Source organism: Dermacentor albipictus, chromosome 8, assembly GCF_038994185.2.
Source record: "Dermacentor albipictus isolate Rhodes 1998 colony chromosome 8, USDA_Dalb.pri_finalv2, whole genome shotgun sequence".
In the NCBI taxonomy this organism is placed as follows: domain Eukaryota; kingdom Metazoa; phylum Arthropoda; class Arachnida; order Ixodida; family Ixodidae; genus Dermacentor; species Dermacentor albipictus.
The window spans coordinates 119,926,835-119,949,043 of NC_091828.1; the positions used below are offsets into that span (position 1 = coordinate 119,926,835).

The following is a 22,209-nucleotide window of genomic DNA, read 5'->3' on the forward strand; positions in this document are numbered from 1 at the left end:
GACAACTTGCTTGCGAAACTGCGGTGACTGCGTCCCTTCTTTTGCTCGTTGGAAGATTTGCGGCAGTCGCCATCTTTTCCCTGAGGCTTGGTGCGAGTTCGCACAAAAGAGACGTGTTTTCTCGAAAACCATGGGTCGAAAGAAAAAGAAGCCAGCAAAGCCGTGGTGTTGGTATCCTTTGAACGTTTTCTAGCGCTATTTCGTGCCTTGAACGTCGATTCCCGATCACCCGCAGCGCCTGCGCGGTTCTTGTGCGCTAGCACCTGCGTTCCCGCTAAGCGTGACAAAAATTAAATGGACCCCCGAAAGCACGTCCCACTGTTAGCTCGTGTGCTAGCAGTGCATTGTCCTTTAAAAGCGGCGCCAGGTGTTCGCCATCTGCGGCTAGTGATGAGCTGTACGAACTCATTTAGATATCGTTTTGCATGTGAAGGCGGCGTACAGTATCTTGCGTCACTCGCGCAATCTCGCACTTGGGGGCTGTGCGATAATGGTTTTATCACATCCCGTTTAGCGGGCTCTAGACCTTTGCGAAGGGTCTGTGTTTTTCCGCATGCGTTGGGCTGCACGTTTTACGGAATCGGACATGCTGCTTGCGTTTTAGAGTCTGTGGAACGCTGGAAGAAAAACCAAATTCTTAGCTTATTCGCTCTTTATAAGCCTCTCTCGCGCCCAGGGAACCTGAAATACTGGTTTACAAAAAAAAAATACACTCGCACCCTCTTTGCGTAGATTTGTAGAACCTTTCGTTTTTGTAGCCACCTGTCAGTTTGCGTATGTTATCAGGGGTCTCAGATTTCAAGTCTTCGAATCTACTGTGGCCGATTTATTTGTAATGTTGTGTTTTAATTTTGTAGCGAAAGAAGTGACCAGAGCGGATCAGCACCCCCCCCCCTCCCCCCCTTTTTTTTACCTGAAAGTTTATTTATGCCGATAAAAAAAAAAAACGACGGATCCACAGTCGTCATCAAAATTGCGACTCGCTTATGGCGCAAGTTTTAATAAACCCAGTGTTCGCATTTTGCAAGTTGCAAGCCTTGTGTTATGGCGTCCAGGCAGCCCGAGTACAGCTATGGATGGCATAAACCTCCTCACGCGCCACTGAATTCTGTCCAGTAAAAATTCAGCTTTACCATGTTTCTTGCGTCTTCAGGATCACAAAAAAAGTGCACAACTGTTGTATGGATTTAAAACTTTCAGTTCTTGATTGAGTTTTGTCACGTTTACAGAATGTAGACACTGTGCAAGAATTCTGTTCAGGAACATCAACCACATGTTTCGCAGAGTGTTTTGTAAAGTTTACTCCACCCGAGAGCTATTCTACAGGAATATCGGATATGAGAACATGAACTGTTATATGATTTTCATACTTAGAAAGGACCTGTTAAGCTACTTGTAATATATTCCCGATGTAAAACAGTGAAAGGAGCGAGCCCACCACTTGACGACATACTGACATGAGAGCAAGCACCCAAATGTCGACTCTTTCCAACTCTCTTTTTACCGAAACACTTCACACATTATTTGAACCTGTAAGCACAGGTCCAATCAGAAGTATTTCAATATGTATGCGGCATCTTTCGCATATCAATATTTTCATTAGTGCTTTTGCATTTGGTGTGCAATCTTGGAGAGCACAATTGTGCACAGAACGCCGAAAAGGAGTACTGACATTGTATTTCTCACTCTTCATTTGTGCGTTGATGAATGTCAGGGACCTCTAAACCATACAAAACAAAAATAAATACTGGGAAGCGTTACAACTTCCTAGATAGTTTAATGAATACATGAGTGTATAAGCGCGACAGAACGAGGATGTAGAAAGAAAGAGATACACAGCAACAGCTTCGCTTTAATGAGTGACTTTCCAGCCAGTTCTGGTTTTGTTTCCCAGGAGGTGTCTATGTTGCGTTGTCACATGCAGTATATGGTCACGTAGTAGGATAATGCAATGTTTCGGTACCTGCTCCGACTTGCTTGATTGCCTCCTGTGCTGCTACTCGCTGTGAGCCCCGATGTAGCAGCACAGGTGGCAAACGGGTGAGCTAGAGCAAGTGACAAAATGTTCACGTCCTGCTCCCACGTGACTACCATGTTGTGACGTCACGAGACCGTCACCTTCAGGGAAACAAGACCAAAACTGGTTTGTGGAAAAGCCATTATAGTAAATTGTACAGGGTGGCTCCGAGGCTTGCAAGTGATTTTTTTTTTCAAGTGTTCAGAGGTTCTAGAACCTTTATCTAACGCTGAAAAAAAATGAGAGTGCAAAAAATTGCCGGTGGCTTAGCTCAGCTATGCCAGGATATAAGTAGCGAAAGCTAAGGCATAGCATGGTTAGCCTTGGTTAATCATGATTGCAAGCCCAGGTTAATCTGGTTGTCTAGCTATGTTGCAGTGTTTAGCCAGTCATTCGGCACGCTGTTAGTCTGTTCCCTGGGCGATTCGTTTCCTCTTCATCTCGTTCTGATGTCGATTCCAGGCCTCCTCCTGCTTATCAGAATTGTCGCCGTCCATACTGCCACCTCAACTGTGGTTGCGGCGCACGTGAGCTCTCCGTTTCAATCCTCCTACATGTTATCAGGCATGCGACGCAGCTGGCTAAGCGAGCAGAGGCGAGCGCAACGACGAGGAATGCGGTGTGACATCATGCCAAATGGCGGCGGCGGAACACCTGTGGCTTGGTGCTACTAGTGGCGCGTGTGCAGTAGTGACTAGGGAGCGAGCGAGAGAGAGAAATGTCCACGGGGAGGCGCGCATTGTGGCGTCATGTGCCTCCTCGGAGCACCGCCGTGACGAAATCGCAGGTCTACAATATGCCTTGACAGTACTCCAGAAGATGAGAAATCAGTTGAGCTATGAATTGTGAGAAGGGCTTGAGGATTTTGTTGTTCCTTGACTGGACTACTTTAGGTACTGCAACCGGGAGTTTGACGACGAGAAGATCCTGATACAGCACCAGAAGGCAAAGCACTTCAAATGCCACATTTGCCACAAGAAGCTCTACACAGGTCCCGGGCTGGCCATTCACTGCATGCAGGTGAGGACGACGTTTGAAGAAGCAGAAATTATCGAAAAGTTATTGCGACACTGCTAGACCTGCTGGTATATGGGGATAATTATTGGTTAAATGGACAGTAAAGAAAAATACACGAAATCAGTTTCGCTTGGTAAAGTATTCTTTGAAAGCTCCATTCCGTTAATTTCTCTGTAATGGTTCATTATAAAAAGAGGAAAGAAAGGTCGGAGTTTCAATTTAGAAAATTTTGCACCGAAACCTCAGCAGCAATGTCGGTGTCGCGTCACAAATTTAAATGCTTTTCTTTTTTATTTTATTTTTTATTTGGGTCATCTTGGTTCTGTAAATTTGCCAAGTTCAGTCCTTGTCTCCTTCAGGACAAAATGTAGTCTATCTTACAGATAATTAACTAAACCCTAGTAGGCCTTGTCAACGTCCATGACATTATGGTAAGCTGGTGCGCGATGTTCAAGGTGGCGGCAATACCCTTGCATCATTTTAGTCCCTTTTTAGCTCATTATGCCTACTCTTACGGTAACAGTGCCTTTTCTTCTTTTTTTTTTTCGTCTTGCGAAGGTTGTGTGCTCTGTTCCCACTGGCGGCAAGATTTTTTTTTTTTTTCATCCGCTTTCAGTTATCTTTAGTTTCTCATTTTCTACACTTCGGTTATTAAAACTACAAATAACATCCCTTATGCTTTCTTTGGCTTCATTATCTGTTGGCTTTGATATATCTTTTTTTTTTGCATGTTAAATGAATAACTGAGGGCAAATCATCACCCTTTAATGCTACGCTACTTGAGGCTGCTGTGTCATTGTGTTGCCACCAAAACTGGCATGTGTTAAAAACCACATTAGGATCCTTGCAAGGACATATTGCGCTCTGGTGCCAGGGTACACCGTATCCGAAATGGGCTCGGTTTATTTGGCCAAACAGCCGTCTTTGGAAAAGGGGAACTGAAAAGCCTCCACTTCAGTTATGTCTTGGAGTTGTCTGACAGGTTTTTTAAATGTAACGGGCTGAAGTGCACTTGGCTGCAATTCCACAAGTCCTGCATGGCAGCTCGTGGTTTTTTAAGAGGGACACCAAATGAAAACGTCAAGTCAAGCTAGATTGGTAGACTATTCATCTCGAAGTCTGTGTATCGTGGCTTTCTGTGTGCCAGTAGCTGAATTTGTTGCATAGGAAACGGCTGCTTAAGGTTCCACTCCTGCTCCTCAATTCCAACTGCCCGTGCCAAACCAAATGAGTTGACGTCTCCTTGTGTCCTCACTTCATACCGCTACCTGAGAATCGGCCAGTGCCGACATCTAAAAGAGAGGCATCGTAATTCACAAGAGGTGGCACCACTGTGATTTTCCATATTATTTATTTTCTCTTTGTTCTCGCTGCAAATAAGGTATTAATATGGAAGTTTAACCTTTCAGTATTGCTCAAGCTATTTGTCTTTAGTGTATATTTAAAGGGAGGCTGTATTTGCCTGACCCAGGTGCTCAAGATTAATTTCACACCCTCCACTATGCCTCGTATCAATAGCCCACAGTGGCAGTTTGAAATGTTAAACCTTATTTAGTATTTATTTACATATTCATCACGGGTTCCTATTCGAAGTATTATTATTGATGACTTTAAAAAAATGGATAAGTGAAACATTCTTCTCAAGGGTAAAATAACATAGAACAGACACAACATGAGCATTTACTACTTGCAACTAAAAATACATTGAGAGACCCTTGCTTTGCTGAACACTCAGGCAGGCATAGACCAAGTGTCTTCTTCTGATTTAGGTTCTTTTTTTTTTTTTCGGTCATCATGTAAGACACATGTAACAACAGGTGAAACATGCCAAAGCCATGCAAGCTGCAGCTGTCTTTCGTTGAGTTCTCTATCCTTTCTTGTTGATCCAGCTTTGTCCTTGGCATTATTTTATCCTTGACTAACTGGCTTGCACTTCTACATTTTTGGAGTAATATATCTTGTCAGGACTTATGGGTGTGAAGATGCTAAAACACACACACACACACACACATAGGGTAATGCATGGATGGCAGGAGAAACTTATGACAAATTTCCTCCTGTAATCCACATGAGCGGATTACACATCCTATAGCTAATACATCTTGTTTCATATGCATTGTGTTATGTATTTTATAGGTAATTTTTCAAATGGCTTCCTAACTGCTTCTAAAACCTGTTTCAGGGAATTGAAAATGTGGACCGTTGCCATTCTTCTCAGTGAGTGTGGCTTTCAGCTAGATTAAGCGCGCATTCACATGGGTGATTGACAGAGGTTGTGCGATCGTGCGCAACTGGCAGCTTAAAGCGACCAATCGTCACACCAGCAGGTGCAACCTGCCCACTATCACATCGAAATGTCTCGTGATTGATGCCGTTCACGCCTAATCGCACCGCCATCCGCACGTAAAATAAGCGTCAGCATATAGAAACGTGCATTCTGCTCCTGCACCACTGATTGGTTCAGAGGGTTTGCGACTGAAAAATCAAGCACTGAACGACTGACCCGGAAAAAGTTGCTTTTCAATCGTTCGCGGCCAGTTGCTTCGTGACCAAACGCGGTCGCACAACCTCTGCGAGTGCCCGGTGTGTTTGAGCCCTAAGACCTAAGCTTTTTTTTTTTTTTTCCCCCTCTAATCGTGCCTCAGCTTCTAAAATCTGAATGCCTGCTGCATGCTGGACAATGCCTTGTCTCTGCCTCAATTCAGCATAATGTAATCCATGCAATGCTTTGTGATAGAGTGCTATCACTGAATGAGCATTTAAAGCATATCAATGTTTTGAAACTACGTTGTTTGCCCGTAAATACTAGTTGTAGCAATTCTTATCGAGATAAGTGGAATAATGAGAGTTGAGCAGTTCACTTATCACGTAGAGCATGTTTATCGGATAGAGCTGCTAATTGGTAGTCTACTTCAGTATCAGAATGGAAGAACTAGAAGACAGGAAACAGAACTGAGGGCTGCAAATTAAATTAAATGTACTAATGAGATTGGGAGATTAGTAGGCGTCATGGGAGCTGGCTGATGCAGGACAGATAACCGAAAATAACTGGGAGAAGCCTTCATCTTGCAATGGACATAAGGGAGGATGACACCAAGTCATGTTGGCTCTTCACCGGTTTTGCAGTCGTGTGTAATGTATCCTGGGCTATGAAGTGAGAATGTTTCTTCAAGCTTTAACATCAGAACCAAACTCTGATTTCGCTATTCAGATACACGTAAAGTGCGGAAATGTTCACCCTAGACAACTGCTGAACCAGTTCAAATGGAATGATTTGTATATAAGAAAGCTTGGTCTTACTGCAAGTAGGAAGCAGAACTTTCACTTACAGCCTCAAATTGTTCACAAAAACTACAGAGGATTTGAAGATGAAAAAATATTGACAATGAAATTTACAGATCTGATAACTCTGCACCAATAATCGATATTGCAGCTCTGTAAACTGCATCTCCTAGAGCATCTAAGCAGACCAGTATGTTGTAAAAGTTTGCAGCTTACTTGAAATTGTTCATAAGAGTTTTGTGAAAGGTCCTACTTACAAATTAGTGGTATATTTCAGAGTGGTGCATAATACATCACTTTTGTACATTTTTGATGTCTGAATAAAGGCAGCCTACACAAGCAGTGTTGGTTTTTTTATTGCAGAGTTGTAAAGTTGATGTTTAAGTGTTTCTGTAGTTTCCGGCTTTCAAAAATGAAAAAAGTTTCTGATAATGAAATCTTAAAGAAGGAAACCTTTCAAATTACAAGAAACCTAGTCACATTCAATGCAGTGAGTGCCAAACAATACAAATTTGTGATTCGCATTTGTTTAGATAAGAACTCCTGAGGTAAAGCTTCCTACTTAGGGTTGCTGTCTTGACTTGAGTCTGGCCTCACAGGTGGTGGAATGTCTGCCGATACTGACATGTACCAGCCAAACGTTTGCCACAAGTGCAAAGGAGCGCCTTTGGCAAAATCAAAGCCCTCGGCGTTTAGTGGTCAATAAGGCAAACGCATGTGTATTGAGAGCACAAGAGGCAGGTCCAGGTCGTGCTGCCATGCTTGGGACCTTGACACTAGCAGCACCATTTTTTGCATCGCGAAGTGATGCCTTTGTTTGGCTGATGCATTCTCGTGTTGTCTTTTTGTTTCACAGAGAAAGCCCGAAAAGCTTTTAAATGGCACGTAAGCAGATGACGCGTGTACCTGGTGGTTTGCAGATATGACTTAAATCCCACCAGCATGTCGCCGTCGAGATTTTGAACACTCCCTGGTGCCGCCTAAAATTCGGTCATGTTGAAGAGCCGTGCTCTTTCTCAGTGTTCCGGGTGTTGTGCATTCTTTTTGACGAGCAGTAATGGCACCATTCCTTCATCGTCGCGTAGGGTATTCCGCGTGTTGAGGTGCCACAAGTTTACGTTAGACAAACGTTCCCCAGTGAAAATATTTCCAGCTTAATCATGTGCTTTCTACTTGCAAATGGTCGCTAAGAAGACCTTGAAAGCTTTCACCGAAACCAATTCCCACAATGCATGATTTTCTTTTTTGCATGGCATCAAGAACAAATTTTTGCAAGCTTTTTGTGATGCATTTACTTGCATTTCAAGCAAAAATTTGTGCAGAGGCTGCTCCACACGTATGCTGCATAAAAATAGGCATATTGTGTGGTCCCTTATTTTATCGCAGTAGGTCATCGGCGACAGAAAGACGAGCAGAGTGACCTGTCTGTATGGTTGCTCTTGTTGCACAACTTGTACAGCATACTGCTGGCATTCGCGGCCGAAAAACATAGTGCATCACATATTGCAAACTAGATCAAAATGTACTACAAGCAGTGTGATAACATGAGCTCCATGTGCTATGGTTTTAATGTATGAGAAGAACGTTGCAGTTCAAAAGCCATTTTACTGCAGAACACTTGAAGTAGCTCATTTCTACGAGCGCACTACTTGTGTAGCCTCTGCAATAGGTCTCTTCGATTCGCCTGAACCAGTTCACAAGGTGCTTCACCCTGCCATTGGTTTCACCGATGAAGGAATGGTATGCTCTGCATTATGCCGTTTGTTCCAGAAGGTGCAGGGCTGGTTCACGGTTTTTCTACACCCTCCCTACTGACAGTGGCATGCATCATGGTGCAGCCATGACACAGCAGATGATGCAGTGTGCAGATGCAAGCACTGGTGAAATCCCGCTTACGTGCGTCCGGCTGTGTCTGTGCGACATAGGGTGTGTTTACGCCTCGAAAGCCACCCACGCCTGTGATTCGAGACCTGTCAAAATGACACGAACGGTGCGATTTATGGGCACGAGATGTATCGCCTGCACCACATCTGCACCTCGTCAGGTGCAGATGTGGTGCACTCGACATGTTGTGCAGGCACAACATGTCAAGTGCCATGTTGTGCCTGCACTGCTGCAGTTGGGCCCTTAATTTCTCCCGCACCGCCGTGAACTGGTTCAGGGTGGTGTGAGCGATTCGAAGCGACCTTATGCTACCTGCTAAGTACGAAACTAAGCACGATAGCTTGGTGACGGCTTCCATTGACCATTGCCGGAGCGACGACTGTGAACAGGGGAGCTTCTTTCTCTGCGCTGTCGACAGGTGCACAAGGAGACCATCGACAAGGTTCCCAATGCTTTGCCCAACAAGAACAGCGTGGACATTGAGATCTACGGCATGGAGGGGATCCCCGAGGAAGACCTGAGGGAGCATGAGCGCCAGAAGCAGGACCGAGGGGGAGGATCGGGTGACGAGCAGGATGATGACAGGCCCGCCAAGCAGCCTCCACCCCAGGTGAGTTGGCCTACCGTACGTGACCCCCTTTCTTTCTTTTTCTTTGGCAACATTAAATGAAGATTTAGCAATTACTGCTGCTTAGTTTATTATTATTATTATTATTGTTGTTGTTGTTGTTGTTGTTGCGCTAGCAAATATAGGGACACTCCAGAGGAATTTTTGTCGTGGCTATTGCTATGATGCGGCACATCCTACAGCGTGCTGTAAAAGTAGATGTCCCTCCTGGACATCTCCTTTTAACCCCTAGCCTCCTGTATGTGAGTGCGGCATGCGCACACATTTTGCACGCCCTCCACTGTGGACAAGCTGGGGTCGCCCACAGCAAAAAGTCCCAATTTCTCTTAGCAATCACAGTCTGAGCATGTCCATGCGCCTTATTTCTCTCTCTTACGCACTGAGGGCGCTACAGTACAATTAAAAATTGCTAGAAACATTTTTAACATTACCGACAAGGAAAATGGTGTCTCCGTCGTACGGAGAAGCCAACTTTCTCCGATACTTAATGTATGTACATGTGTTCTCCAGTAAAAAAACTATTGTATGAATGCATCTCTTGTGGTTATTTAATGTGCTGTTTCCGTATGCCACTAAATATAAAACAACAATTTCAGAATGTTTTTTTTTTTCCCCAAGAATAATTAGGGAGGTAAAGGCATAACGTTTAATGCATTTACTAGAGGGAACAGTGGCGCTAGACTCTACGAGAGCTGCAAGCATGGCTGTCGAGCCAGCACGGAAATGATGAGTGGATTTGCCTAAGCTTCATCCTTATGGCTTTAAGTGGCTTCGCAACTTTGCAAAGTGATAATTTTTGAAGAAAGTACAGCATTAGACATTATTAAATAAACGTTGATGAAATTGTACGACGGCAGGATTAGAACTCGGGACCTCTAGCACAAAAGCCCGATATTGAAACCATTACGCCATGTACACATGGACAAGTAGAACCGCTGCAATCAGCAGCAATTATGCATGCTTGCAGAGTCTTATTTCCTTGTGCGTTACAAAAACGTATAAATTGATAGTTAGTCCAATTTAGGCCTAAATAAGGCTTAATAAACGAAGACACAAGAATGACTGAAGTTCGAAGCACGACGTTCAAATCAAATCAATCCTTATTTCGCATTCATTCGAATGAATGCAAAATCATACAAATCAGGCAAATCCATCATTCCCATGGTGGCTGAACAATTGCATCGCTAGAGCTCCCTCCAGTCTTTGTTAGAATCTATGAGTAAAGGGTTAAACAATATTGACTATAAAGTGCAATCGTGTGAAATCTGAGGGAATACAAAGCAGTGATAAGCACAGCACATTCTAGTGAAGTTTTGTTCATGTTTTGTTTGTGGTGTTTGCCTCCTTAGTGAGGGAGTGGGGTTTTGAGAGAGTTGCTGCTGGTTTCTGCTCCACTATACCTGACCCCATTTGTGTGTTTTCTTTGCAGGCCTCGAGTTCCCAGCAGTCCGTGATGCAGGCGCAGCAGGCGGCAGCCCTCGCGGCAGCCCAGCTGAACCCAGCCCTGGCGGGCACGGTGGCAGCACCCATGGGCATGCCGGGGGTCATGCCCGGTCACCTTGGACCCATGCACCCAGCTGTCATGGGTGGCATGCCCGGCATGCCCCCCTTCGGAGCACCACCGGGCATGCCTCCTGGCATGCCCCATCCGATGGCTGGTGCACCGCACCCAATGGCGCACCACCCCATGGCACCGATGGGTGAGCGATTCTGCACTCCCGAGAGAGGAAACCTTATCAAACACAAGTTCGCTTACCTATATGCTCGGTGCACCCCATGGCACCCATGGGTGAGCGGTTCTGCACTCCCGAGAGAGGAAACTTTATCAAAAACAAGTTTGCTTACCTATATGCTCGGTGCACCCCATGGCACCCATGGGTGAGCGGTTCTGCACTCCCGAGAGAGGAAACCTTATCAAACACAAGTTCGCTTACCTATATGCTCGGTGCACCCCATGGCTCCCATGGGTGAGCGGTTCTGCACTCCCGAGAGAGGAAACTTTATCAAAAACAAGTTTGCTTACCTATATGCTCGGTGCACCCCATGGCACCCATGGGTGAGCGGTTCTGCACTCCCGAGAGAGGAAACCTTATCAAACAAGTTCGCTTACCTATATGCTCGGTGCACCCCATGGCACCCATGGGTGAGCGGTTCTGCACTCCCGAGAGAGGAAACTTTATCAAAAACAAGTTTGCTTACCTATATGCTCGGTGCACCCCATGGCACCCATGGGTGAGCGGTTCTGCACTCCCGAGAGAGGAAACCTTATCAAACACAAGTTCGCTTACCTATATGCTCGGTGCACCCCATGGCACCCATGGGTGAGCGGTTCTGCACTCCCGAGAGAGGAAACTTTATCAAAAACAAGTTTGCTTACCTTTATGCTCGGTGCTGAACATTGACGGATGCATGCTTCAGTGTTAGGCCAATGAAGTCTCCAACTAACCTTTGTTTTTAAGTATGGTTACGGCAGTCAGCCGCACGGGGAAAGGGATGAATTTGGTTAACGAGGTTAACGGGGGATGGCATTGCCTGAGATGTTTGGTGTGTTGGGATAGTTGTCATAGGGATGACAGTTGGGGTGGGGGTGCTTCTGTGAAGTAGACCTCCGAGGAGGTGCTCGCGTGCGTAGGTGTATGTCTAAAGGTGACAGAGATGCTCACCAAGCTTGTGCTCCCGAGATTCAGTTTGCCCTGAGTAAACTGCAGCATGTTTGTAAACCAAGGGGTACGAGAAAGCTTAGTTTAGGCTGAAAGAGGAGACGGCACTTTTTAGAGTCTTTTTCGTCTGCTGTGTTGAATAGCAAACTTATTTGATTGCATGCTCATGAGGCAGCTAGGTGCTAATGAGCCATGACAAAGCAAGTGCGGGGGGAATTTTCCAAACCCATCTGAAGCAGGTTGCTGTGTTCCATCATTCTTGCTGACAGCAATATCTAAGGCTTCGAAAGCTGTGGAGATGGAGCAGCTGGTATCCATTATGTATAATCTAAAGAAGCTATGGAGCTGCACCATATCTTTAAATTCTTATGATGCAGTCAACGTCCAATCTTTTGGACCCCATAGGGACAGTGAGAACGTCTGTAAAATCGGGTGGTCCGAAGCATTGCGGGCCTTTGCCCTCAAGGGCTTATATCGCCAGTCTTGTCTGAAATAGCTTTAAAGGGCTACCAGTACAATTATTAGGCTTCTCAGTGCTCGTACTGTGACAGGAGACAGTGGGTGCATGTGTGTAATTAAGGAACACATTTTGTGTCATGTGGCAGTAATCTTGGTAATCTGTGTAATGTAATCTTATAAAGCAGCCTTTGTAATCTTGGTATCCTTCACCACAATGCATTGCATATGCTTGACTGTGCAACACTGCCTTATTGCGGTGAAGGTGACTTTTTCGGAAACCGGCATTATGCAACGCTTTAGACCCTTGCCGTGCTTTGCGCACTTTGATGCCATCAGCGAGGATGACGAAAGCGGTGTCCGTGCCATTTTCCACATTGACAAATCCTTTAAATGATAAATACGGCACCAAACAGCAGGAAGCTTGACAGCAACCATTAAAGGAGCTAGGCTTAACAGCAGAGCAAAACTACTACGGCTGCTGGCGAATCAGTGTGTGAGATAATCAAAATGACAGCAGTAGTAGCTTCAAACAATCCTGTCGAGGACCCGCAGTCACGAAAAAAATTGTGAGAAGTTGGACAGTGAAGGGTTTTATAGTCTAAAATTTCAGATGTCCTTGCACATTGGCTCTATGGCGGTACATCGTACTGCAGCGAAGATGTCCGATTTATCAGGCATGTCTGCAGTATTGGGCATACAAAAAATGTTGTTGACTGTAATGCAGAAGCGGATTATGTTTGAAAAGTCGATGACTTATTATTCAGACAGTAAATGAAGCTACAACTTTTCTTTCTTTTTCTATTCTAGGAATGCCACCGTTCATGGCACATGGGTAAGTCGTCATTTTGGTACCTTTATTGCATGCATTTTCTTTTGTCGTACCCTTACGATTCGTTCGCGTAATCACGTGAGAGGCATGCACCGTTGCTCTGGCTTCTTGTGCTGACTGTGCAAGCAGTTACTGTAGATGAGCGCATGCCTCCATCCTTGCTTGCTCATGGAATCTGTGCAAGTCTTGTACAGGCCCCAGCACTGCTGCCTACAGATCGTTTGGCCAGCCTGTTGTGGAGCAGAGATAGCGGTGGTTCCACCACCTGTTTATTGCCTGTGTATAACCCACACCCCTCATTACAATCTGGAAAGAAAAGAAAGAAATCCATGTGTCTAACTCGAGGAAATAACTTCGTACAACCACGCTCGCACCTTTTCAAGAACACTCTCCATTTGTCAATGCACGACTAGTCTGGGTTGTATCGTCGACCAGCGACTCTCAGGGCAAGGTCTAGTACACGTATGCACGTACCCGAGTAAGTGAAGGGGGGTGGGCATTGCAGTAGCTTAATTGGTAATGCATGTTATGCGGAAGATGTAGATTCGGCTACCACCTGTGCCAAGTTGTCCTTTCGTCCCATTTCGTTTTGCCTACAGTATTTAGCAATTTTAAGAAATTTATTTTCCCTTGCTTTTCCTGGCTTCATTGCTGGCTTCCCGTGGTGTTGCAAGCCACCTCTAGAATCTAGAACTTGGCATCTAGAACGAAGTGGTTTTTGCATGGCGAGCGTAGTTCTGTCTGCATCGTACTACTTGGGTGCTGTGAACAGCTGTGTGCATGACTGTGCTGTTCAACCCAACGACACCAATGTCAGGCTCCACGCCGTTGGCTCCTCCAGGGGCATGCCGGGCGCTCCCATGCCCATGATGGGCGGACTCATGCCACCACAGCCGGCACCGCCCGCCCAGCCGCCTGCCACTCAAGCGCCGCCCAAGCCGCTCTTCCCAGCGGCACAGGTGAGTGAGAGATTGAACTAGGGGCATTGAAACGCTCCTGTAGGAAGCAAAAGTAGTTTCGCAGAATTCTGCAAAGAGCTCAGCACACATTCGTGTGATGTGCTGTCTACCTCCAATCTCTTTGGTTCCTGTCAGATGCCATTTTTTTTAATACGGGTGTGTTTTCTTGGTCATGATCACCATTACTTTTTTTTCATATTTACTTCTCGCACAAACAACCTTCCGTGTTCGAAAAATTTAGGATGTGCCTGACCTCCGCCCTTTCTTTCTTCTTCTTTCCCCGCGTGCACATGTTTATGTTATGGTAAGAGAAAAAGTGCACAGCCTCACCGGGTCCGTTCTCTCTTGTTGCCAGGCGGTTGCCACGGCGACCACCACGCCCACGAAGCCTACCTTCCCTGCTTACAGTACATCCTCGCCCAGCAGCACCACTGCATCATCCACACCGACATCCACGTCAGGTGAGAGGAGCAAACTGCTTGATCTATGCACCAAGATTAGGGTGTGCATCCTTCAAACGATTTAAAGTTGGTAGTGAGGAGAATAGGTGGTGTCCAAATCCACGCGCCAGTGACGGTGTCCTCTGGATAACAGATGCATATCTCGAAGGCTATATTTTGGCCAGCTTCATGCAGCGGTTTTGGTTGAGGGAGTGGGAAACACAGGGGAAATTAACTGTTCTTTAATTGAAATGTAGAAGTAATGAAGGGAAATGAAAGTGTACAGACAAGACATTGTGCCACGAGTGAGCACCAAGTCCGCATCTTCCACATTACGCGTGCAGTGCTGTGCTAATTGAACTATGGCGGCAGTGTGATTTGGTGTAGCAGGTGCCCTTAATAAAGGTAACTTTATAGTGATTGCATGTGTGATGGGCATCACATGTGAAGCTGTGTTGCTGCAGAGCCTGCGTCCAGCACGCCTCCGACTAGCAAGGCGGTGGTCTCAGCGCCACCTGACATTAAGAAGCCGGCTCTTGTCGTCCCTGCTGGTGCTTCCAGCAAGATCATCCATCCGGAAGAAGACATCTCCCTGGTGGGTTGTCTGCCTTTGTTCGTTGAAACATACGAGGTTTGTCCATAAAATAAGGTTCCCAATAATTTTTCGCAATGAAAAACATGGTTATTGGCATTGAATAACACATTTTTTGGAAAGCTTGGACTTCCCCTATTTTTCGACATAATTGCTGTAGAGCTTAATGCATTTTTGCATGCGGTGTACCATCATCTTTATGCCTGAATCGTAGAACTCTCCCGCGGCGCCGTAAAGTTTCTTGCTTTTTGTTTCTTTCGCACTTCTTTCTGCAGCCGTACCAGCTACACGTGCGGAGAAATGTAACCTCGATCTGTGCTCGTGGGAATGCCACAGTCAAGCATTCTGGACGGTGTCGATTACAAGTGCTTGCAGTTTGGAATAGTTCAGGTGTCCACTTTGAGTGAGACAGTTGCGGTGTCCACAGCAAGGAATGTGACAAACAAAATAGAAACATTACGCTTTATAAGTGACATGAAGCTTCGTCATTGTCAGCATTTTTTTCTCGGCGTCGGTGTCTCTTTTGTGCTTGCCCAAAAGAGGGTGCATGGCAACGAAATCTGTGCAAAATAGTAATAGCATGGGCCAAACCCGAACAGTGACATTTTTGTGGATAGCTCATATTGTGACAACTGATAAGCTGATGAGTGAAATGGTTAATTTTGGGACTTTCACTATAATGACCTTTCAGAGTAACGAACAGTTTGCCGCACTCCCCTGATATTCTTTACATCTAGATTTCACTGTAGAGGGCGCCACTTTCCCGGGCGTTGATTATCGCGTTACGGGATGTGGTTAAAGTGAGGACAAGGAAACGTCTGATAACACCAGGAGAGAAGCAAGGTAGAAAAAACGTACAAGATGGAGCAGAAAGTTTCAACCTTTCCAAATTTGAGCTTTCAAAAAGGCTTCTTTTGGAAACCTTTGGTGATGTAGACTACTTTTGAAGTACCTTCGGGAAGATTTTGTACCTTCTTGTACATCATACAATATAAAGTCAACTTCTTTTTCAACTCCCTTTGGAGTCCTTGTGGTTTCAAGTCGACTCCCTTTGTCATTTCTTTAAAGCGTCTTGGTGCAGATTTGACTAATCTTGCAGTCCTTCTGGAGAATTAGTGCCAAGTCTTTTCTGTAACTACTTTTGAAGTCTCCTGGTGGGGCAGAGTTGATGTGATTGCCTATATATTTGGTAACTGACCTTTTGGAGGAGAACAGTGTTGGAAGTCTGCACACAGCTCTGTCCATCTTTTCTTTGCCTCTGGCCTCGCTTTTTTTGCACACGAAGACAAGTTCAATGGGGACCATCTAACTAACCTGTGGGAAAAAAAAAATTAAAAGGAAATCTGACAGCAATTTTCTTTTGGTATTTGTCAGTTCTGCTCATGAAGTTGCATGCTAAAGCAAAGTGTGTGAATGTGTTTGTGTTCTGGGAAGCTTGCACTATTCCTGTGTGCCATTGGAAACCATGCATTTTAGAATGTCTAGAGCGAGGGTGTTGTGGAAGTACAGGATACTGTGGCTCAGAGTTGCGCTTTTGACCCGCCGTGGTTGCTCAGTGGCTATGGTGTTGGGCTGCTAAGCACGAGGTCGCGGGATCAAATCCCGGCCACGGTGGCCGCATTCCGATGGGGGCAAAATGCAAAAGCACCCGTGTACTTAGATTTAGGTGCATGTTAATAAACCCCAGGTGGTCTAAGTTTCCGGAGTTCCCCACTACAGCGTGCCTCATAATGAGAAAATAGTTTTGGCACCTAAAACCCCACAATTTAGAGTTGCGCTTTTCTCAATGTCGGCTCTGCTTGTTGGGTGCAGGAGGAACGGCGGATGAGGCTTCCCCAGTATCAATCAGCCGAGGCGAACCAAGCTGCTTCCAAGCCTGCCGCGCCTCCTTCGGGTGCCCCTCCTCCAACAGTCAATGGAGCCCTCCGACCACCGGTGCCCATGCCCCCTGGTAAGAGAGCCCTGCTGCTAATAATGTGTGTCCTTGAGCTCACTAGTTTGTGTGACATCAGCAGATCAATAAAGCTTGCAGTGGGACCAGTTGGTTCTTGCTTCTGCAGTGGCCCAGTGGCTACGGGGTTTTGCTGCTGAGAAGGTTGCAGGTGTGGTTGCCACATTCTGCCAGGAGGGCTGGACAGATAAAAGGCTTGTGCCCCCTATCTTTTTGTGCCTGTCAAAGAACCTTGGGTAATCGGAACTCAACTTGAGACAATAAGCATACATTTTACATCTAATGTCTGTTTGAACCCTTCAAACTCTTGAATTAACACAACTGATATTGTGACAAGCAGGTTGATGCTTGGTTGGCATCAGCTTAGTGGGTTTTTTTTATTTTATTTTATTTTATTTTATTTTTTGGTGAGCAGGATTAGCGCCGAACTCCCCGTGGGAACACAGACAGGCTTTCTTGAAAAGGGTGGTGCGAATGAACCTGCTTCGGGCTGGTGATGTGCTGTCCTTGTCACGTAGCTGGATACACCTGTCTTCTTTGCCCTCATTGTTGTAGTAGTGACCATTGCGTTCTCACTCGTGTTTTGACGCAGTGCAGGCGGCATTCTTCTTTTGCCTTTCAGTAAAAGCAGAATTTGATTGGCGGATTCGAGCCACTCATACGGAAAACTGGCAAGTCCTGCCTTTGCATTCCTCTGTGCCTTGTTTTCAGACTGAACCCTATGTTTACGAGACTTCATGGATAAGTGGGAGAAATATGTGTTATCTACCGCACTTAGTCGATTCCAAAGCACCCTCGATTGTAACCCGCACCTGTTTTTCGTGACCTAAAGAAAGACCTTTACAGTACCGCACACCTCATTCTTTTATACAGAAATACAGCTCTCATTTGGAAAAAAAACTAAGGTTTACTCCCAATGCGCTAAAGTTGCGATAAATAGAAGAAAGTCGCAGTTTCACGCAATAAGCAAAGCAATAATTACGATAGCAAATTTGTAGGCAGCTATAGAAAAGTAAGGATAAAAGTTTTGTTGGCCGTATGAAGCTTTAAACATTCGCTTACTAACTAAATTAGCAAGCATGGCGTCATGCTCACACAAGCATGAACACGTCTTACTCAACGACCACAGACACTCTTTAAACGCTGGAGTGCGCTTTGTGCGGCCTTTCGCTCCGACGTGAACTAAGAGACGAGAACACAGCGCTGTGCGCCTAGATGCGTAGACTCTTGTCTCCGCCGCAGATCACTTTCAAGATGGAGGCCGCACGGTCACGCCATACATGGCAGCTGCCGGTGTAGAACGCCTCTCCTGTTTGCGCCAGTCCCGCACGCAAGTTTCAGGAACTCCACACGCTCGTGATACGGCCCGATTTCCGTCCATCTCCGCACACATTGTTGCTTTCCTTTTAATTGCAGCATCATGATGAACTGTGCATGTCTTTGCACTTGGCACTTCCATGCTGATAGAGCAAACGCAGAAAACAGGAAGACGGACGGTCTAAGCCAAACCTAAGCCAAAGGAAGCATTGCCTAAGCACACGTACCACAGCGCATGCAGAAAGCTGCGGCAGCTAGGTTGGAAGCGCGTATGAGGCGGCCATTTTGAAATGCCGATGGCCATATGGTGACACAGATTTAGGGTCGTACTTGCTTCTAACGCTCCCACATTTTTTGGACTTGATTAATTGGAACGCTCCCATATTTCTGGATTAATTAATTGGATTAATTGGAATTTACTAAGGTAATCTCAAATAGAATCAGGAACACCTTAGACTTCTGTCAACCAAAGGACCAGGCAGGATTCCGTAAAGGCTACTCAACAATAGACCATATTCACACTATCAATCAGGTGATAGAAAAATGTGCAGAATATAACCTTATATATAGCTTTCATTGATTACGAGAAAGCGTTTGATTCAGTCGAAACCTCAGCAGTCATAAAGGCATTACGGAATCAGGGTGTAAATGAGCCATGTGTAAAAATACTGGAAGATATCTATAGCGGCTCCACAGCCACCGTAGTCCTCCACAAAGAAAGCAACAAAATCCCAATAAAGAAAGGCGTCAGGCAGGGAAATACAATCTCTCCAATGCTATTCACATCATGTTTACAGGAGATATTCAGAGACCTGGAGTAGGAAGAATGGGGGATAAAAGTTGATGGAGAATACCTTAGCAACTTGCGATTCGCTGATGATATTGCCTTGCTTAGTAACTCAGGGCACCAACTGCAATGCATGCTCACTGACCTGGAGAGGCAAAGCAGAAGGATGGGTCTGAAAATTAATCTGCAGAAAACTAAAGTAACGTTTAACAGTCTCGGAAGAGAACAGCAGTTTACGATAGGTAGCGAGGCACTGGAAGTGGTAAGGGAATACATCTACTTAGGGCAGGTAGTGACGGCAAATCCGGATCATGAGACGGAAATAGTCAGAAGAATAACAATAGGCTGGGGTGCATTTGGCAGGCATTCTCAGATCATAAACAGCAGGTTGCCATTATCTCTCAAGAGAAAAGTGTAGAACAGCTGTGTCTTACCAGTACTCACGTACGGGGCAGAAACCTGGAGGCTTACGAAAAGGGTTCTGCTGAAATTGAGGACGACGCAACGAGCTATGGAAAGAAGAATGATCGGTGTAATGTTAAGGGATAAGAAAAGAGCAGAACGGGTGAGGCAACAAACGCGGGTAAATGACATCTTAGTTGAAATCAAGAAAAAGAAATGGGCATGGGCCGGACATGTAATGAGGAGGGAAGATAACCGATGGTCATTAAGGGTTACGGACTGGATTCCAAGGGAAGGGAAGCGTGGCAGGGGGCGGCAGAAAGTTAGGTGGGCGGATGACATTAAGACGTTTGCAGGGACAACATGGCCACAATTAGCACATGACCGGGGTAGTTGGAGAAGTATGGGAGAGGCCTTTGCCCTCCAGTGGGCGTAACTAGGCTGCTGCTGATGATGATGATGAATTGGAACAAAAGTGCGCATTAGATTTCAGTAAATGTGGTATATCTGTTTCCGTTATTCCAAAACACGTACGTTTTAGGAAAACTTGTGTTATTGAAAAGTGTTTCTGTTCTCTTGTCATGCAGGCATGGCTCCTGGCATCCCGCCCGGGGTGCCCCCAGTGCCATACCGCCATGCAGGGGCTCCACCCATGCCGTTCCCTCCGCAGCCCGGTGTGACACCTCCCATGATGCCCCGGCCATTCTAGGCCCCTTTCGTCACACTCGTCATCATCATCTCTTGCTCTTGACTCCACCGGAGCAGATAAGTGGTCGATGATGCTGTCTTCCCGGCTCTTCCCCCCCTCGACTCCCCTGCAGCACCCTTATGGCAGAGGGGGCGTGTTCAAAGAGAGGGACGGAGAGGCAGGGGTCCGCTCAACAAGGTTTGTTGCAGCGATTGCAACGGCGATGTCTCCTCACCTCCGACCAACTTCACGAAGCTCCTTTCACTGACACACGCCTTCTCTCTCTCTCTCTCTTTCTCTTCTCCCGTTTGAACTGTGCTCGCTGTCACATACCTTTGTTTTTGTTTTTTTCTGGCCGTCGCCAACTGTCTGCGGGCACACACGACACAGTAAGTCTCGAAGCAGGCAAGTGTTTCATTGTCAGTTGAACACCATTTGCGCTTGCGATGTACTTGAAGGGAAAAACGGAGGGAAGCACACACACACACACACTGGGTGTGGTTGTGATCGAGAGAGACCGTGGCGCTCCTGCAAACGAGCTTGTGCCGACAAGGTAGGGTTCTCTCTGTCGCGCAAGGTAGGCGAAAAACAAATATATATATATATATATCCATTCTGTGAAGTGTGCGTGTTCTACGTTGGACGCTGTGACTGCCGAAGTTGTGATCATCATCTAGAAGAAGACTCGTGCCCAAGGTTTGTGCAGGGAAGTCATCTTTTCTATGTCATTATGTGCGTACTGTGTGTACATTCCTTTCTTTCTTTTTGTTTGAGCTTCCGTCTCCCCGTGTCCTTCTCCCCCCAGTGTGTGAACGTCAGAAAGTGAGCGAAAGAAGGAAACCAAAGTTTTCATTTGGTTCTGTAATCTCCTTGCTTGTTGCTGTTTATTTTGTTCAGTTTTTCTGCTGTCATATGGGACGAGTGCATTTGAACCCCATGTTGAAGATGGTGCGTAGTAATAAATGACTCCGTTTTGACTCCCCTGGTGCTGCTTCTAATGCGTAAGTATGTACGCTTACGTTTGGCACATTGCAGACCGCTTCAAGGCTGCCCATCTGAACAGCGTTACGCAAACTCTCAGTTTGGAAAAATATCTCAAAGCAGGGTGAACTAGTCCAGTAGTAGAGGTAGCTGTTGAAAAAGCTTTCCTTGTTGCTGTGACAGTTTTCTTTGAGAAGGTTGCAAAACTGTTGCCAAGGTCCTTTGTAGTAGCTCCAGTGATGCAACATTATAAAACCTTGTTCGTTTTGAATGTTTCGTCTAAGAAGGAAAGACTACGAGTTACCATTAGTCCGATAGTTTACCGGTCTTGTTCAGCATGCTATTGTTGCTGCTTCAACTAGGTGTCTGCTCCATGAACACTAGCTGCGTTGTACCATGCATGTTGTACCAATATTATAAAGGCAGATTTATGTAATGACAGAAATTGTCGATTCAGCCCACAGAATGTGCGTGATGAGGTTCAGTGGCACCCTGCAGTCCCTCGCAATTCTACTCCAGTGGTCGTGTCACGTTCCATCCGTGAAAATACTCATTTTGGCATGTTACTGTTAATACCGCAGCGGCAGCGAGAAAGGTGCAGTGAACCTAAAATGAATGGGCAGACTTTGGGGACAGCGTGCAAGAATGGTTGCGCGCGAAGTTTGCCTGTATTAATTGGCTACAGCTTTGGGGAGCTTACATGCTAAGGGTTGTAACAGCGCAACCAACTGGCCCAACTTGCCGTTCTGATGCATTTGGGGAGCTTACGTTACCAGTTAACTCTACTCCCACTTACAGCCTACCGTAGTTTCGCTACGAATCTTTAATGCGGTCAATAGTGGGCAGACAAGGGATGTCTTAGTATGGCTCTGTGCCGTGCATGGAAGGCTAGGGGTTCCATCAGCCAATCAGAATGGAGAATTGGAAGGGCTACTCCATTGCCCACCTTTGATTGCTCATCGCCGACTCTGTGGCAGTTAGCGAAAGTACTAGCATACAATGGCCGGCATTCACTTGACCATTAGAGGACAAAACCCCAAGCTTTCGCTGCACGGCTCGGAGCGGGTGGAAGGGTGTACGAGGCGTTGCGAAAGGGCTGGAGGAGAGGCAAGCCTTGAGGTGTCTGCAACTGTCCTGCACGGTTTGAGGGTGTCGAGAGTGTGCGGTTGGGGGGGGGGGGGGTGCGCCGTAGCCGAGTCACCGACGCGCGGTCTCTCTTGTCTGTCTCTCCTCCGTTGGCTCCCTTCCCCCTCCTCCGTGTAGGCTGGGAGAGAGAGGCCTACTGTGGGGGACCGCCGACCTCTTCCTCCTCCCAC

At 46.1% G+C, this 22,209-nt stretch overlaps 1 protein-coding gene across 3 annotated transcripts; it reads left to right on the plus strand.

The window, feature by feature from the left end:
• Nucleotides 1-16: 16 nt before the first annotated feature.
• On the plus strand, nt 17-20,889 carry LOC139049103 (BUB3-interacting and GLEBS motif-containing protein ZNF207-like). 3 transcript variants are annotated; one of them, XM_070524319.1, is made up of 10 exons: nt 17-171; nt 2,911-3,037; nt 8,619-8,825; nt 10,258-10,528; nt 12,755-12,779; nt 13,594-13,735; nt 14,091-14,196; nt 14,640-14,770; nt 16,580-16,718; nt 19,812-20,889. In XM_070524319.1, the coding sequence occupies exons 1-10, from the start codon at nt 131-133 to the stop codon at nt 19,931-19,933; spliced, it is 1,311 nt and encodes a 436-aa protein (XP_070380420.1). In that variant the 5' UTR covers nt 17-130; the 3' UTR covers nt 19,934-20,889. The 3 variants fall into 3 exon arrangements, with proteins under 3 accessions (XP_070380420.1, XP_070380422.1, XP_070380421.1); XM_070524321.1 differs by having other exon boundaries at nt 13,618-13,735; XM_070524320.1 differs by having other exon boundaries at nt 8,619-8,810.
• Nucleotides 20,890-22,209: the final 1,320 nt, after the last annotated feature.

Excerpts from the sequence above, each read along its gene's own strand:
- LOC139049103 (XM_070524319.1), top strand. The coding sequence starts at position 131 with ATGGGTCGAAAGAAAAAGAAGCCAGCAAAGCCGTGGTGTTG. Across the intron at positions 3,038-8,618 it reads TGGCCATTCACTGCATGCAG|GTGCACAAGGAGACCATCGA; the intron begins GTGAGGACGACG and ends CGCTGTCGACAG. Across the intron at positions 16,719-19,811 it reads ACCGGTGCCCATGCCCCCTG|GCATGGCTCCTGGCATCCCG; the intron begins GTAAGAGAGCCC and ends CTTGTCATGCAG.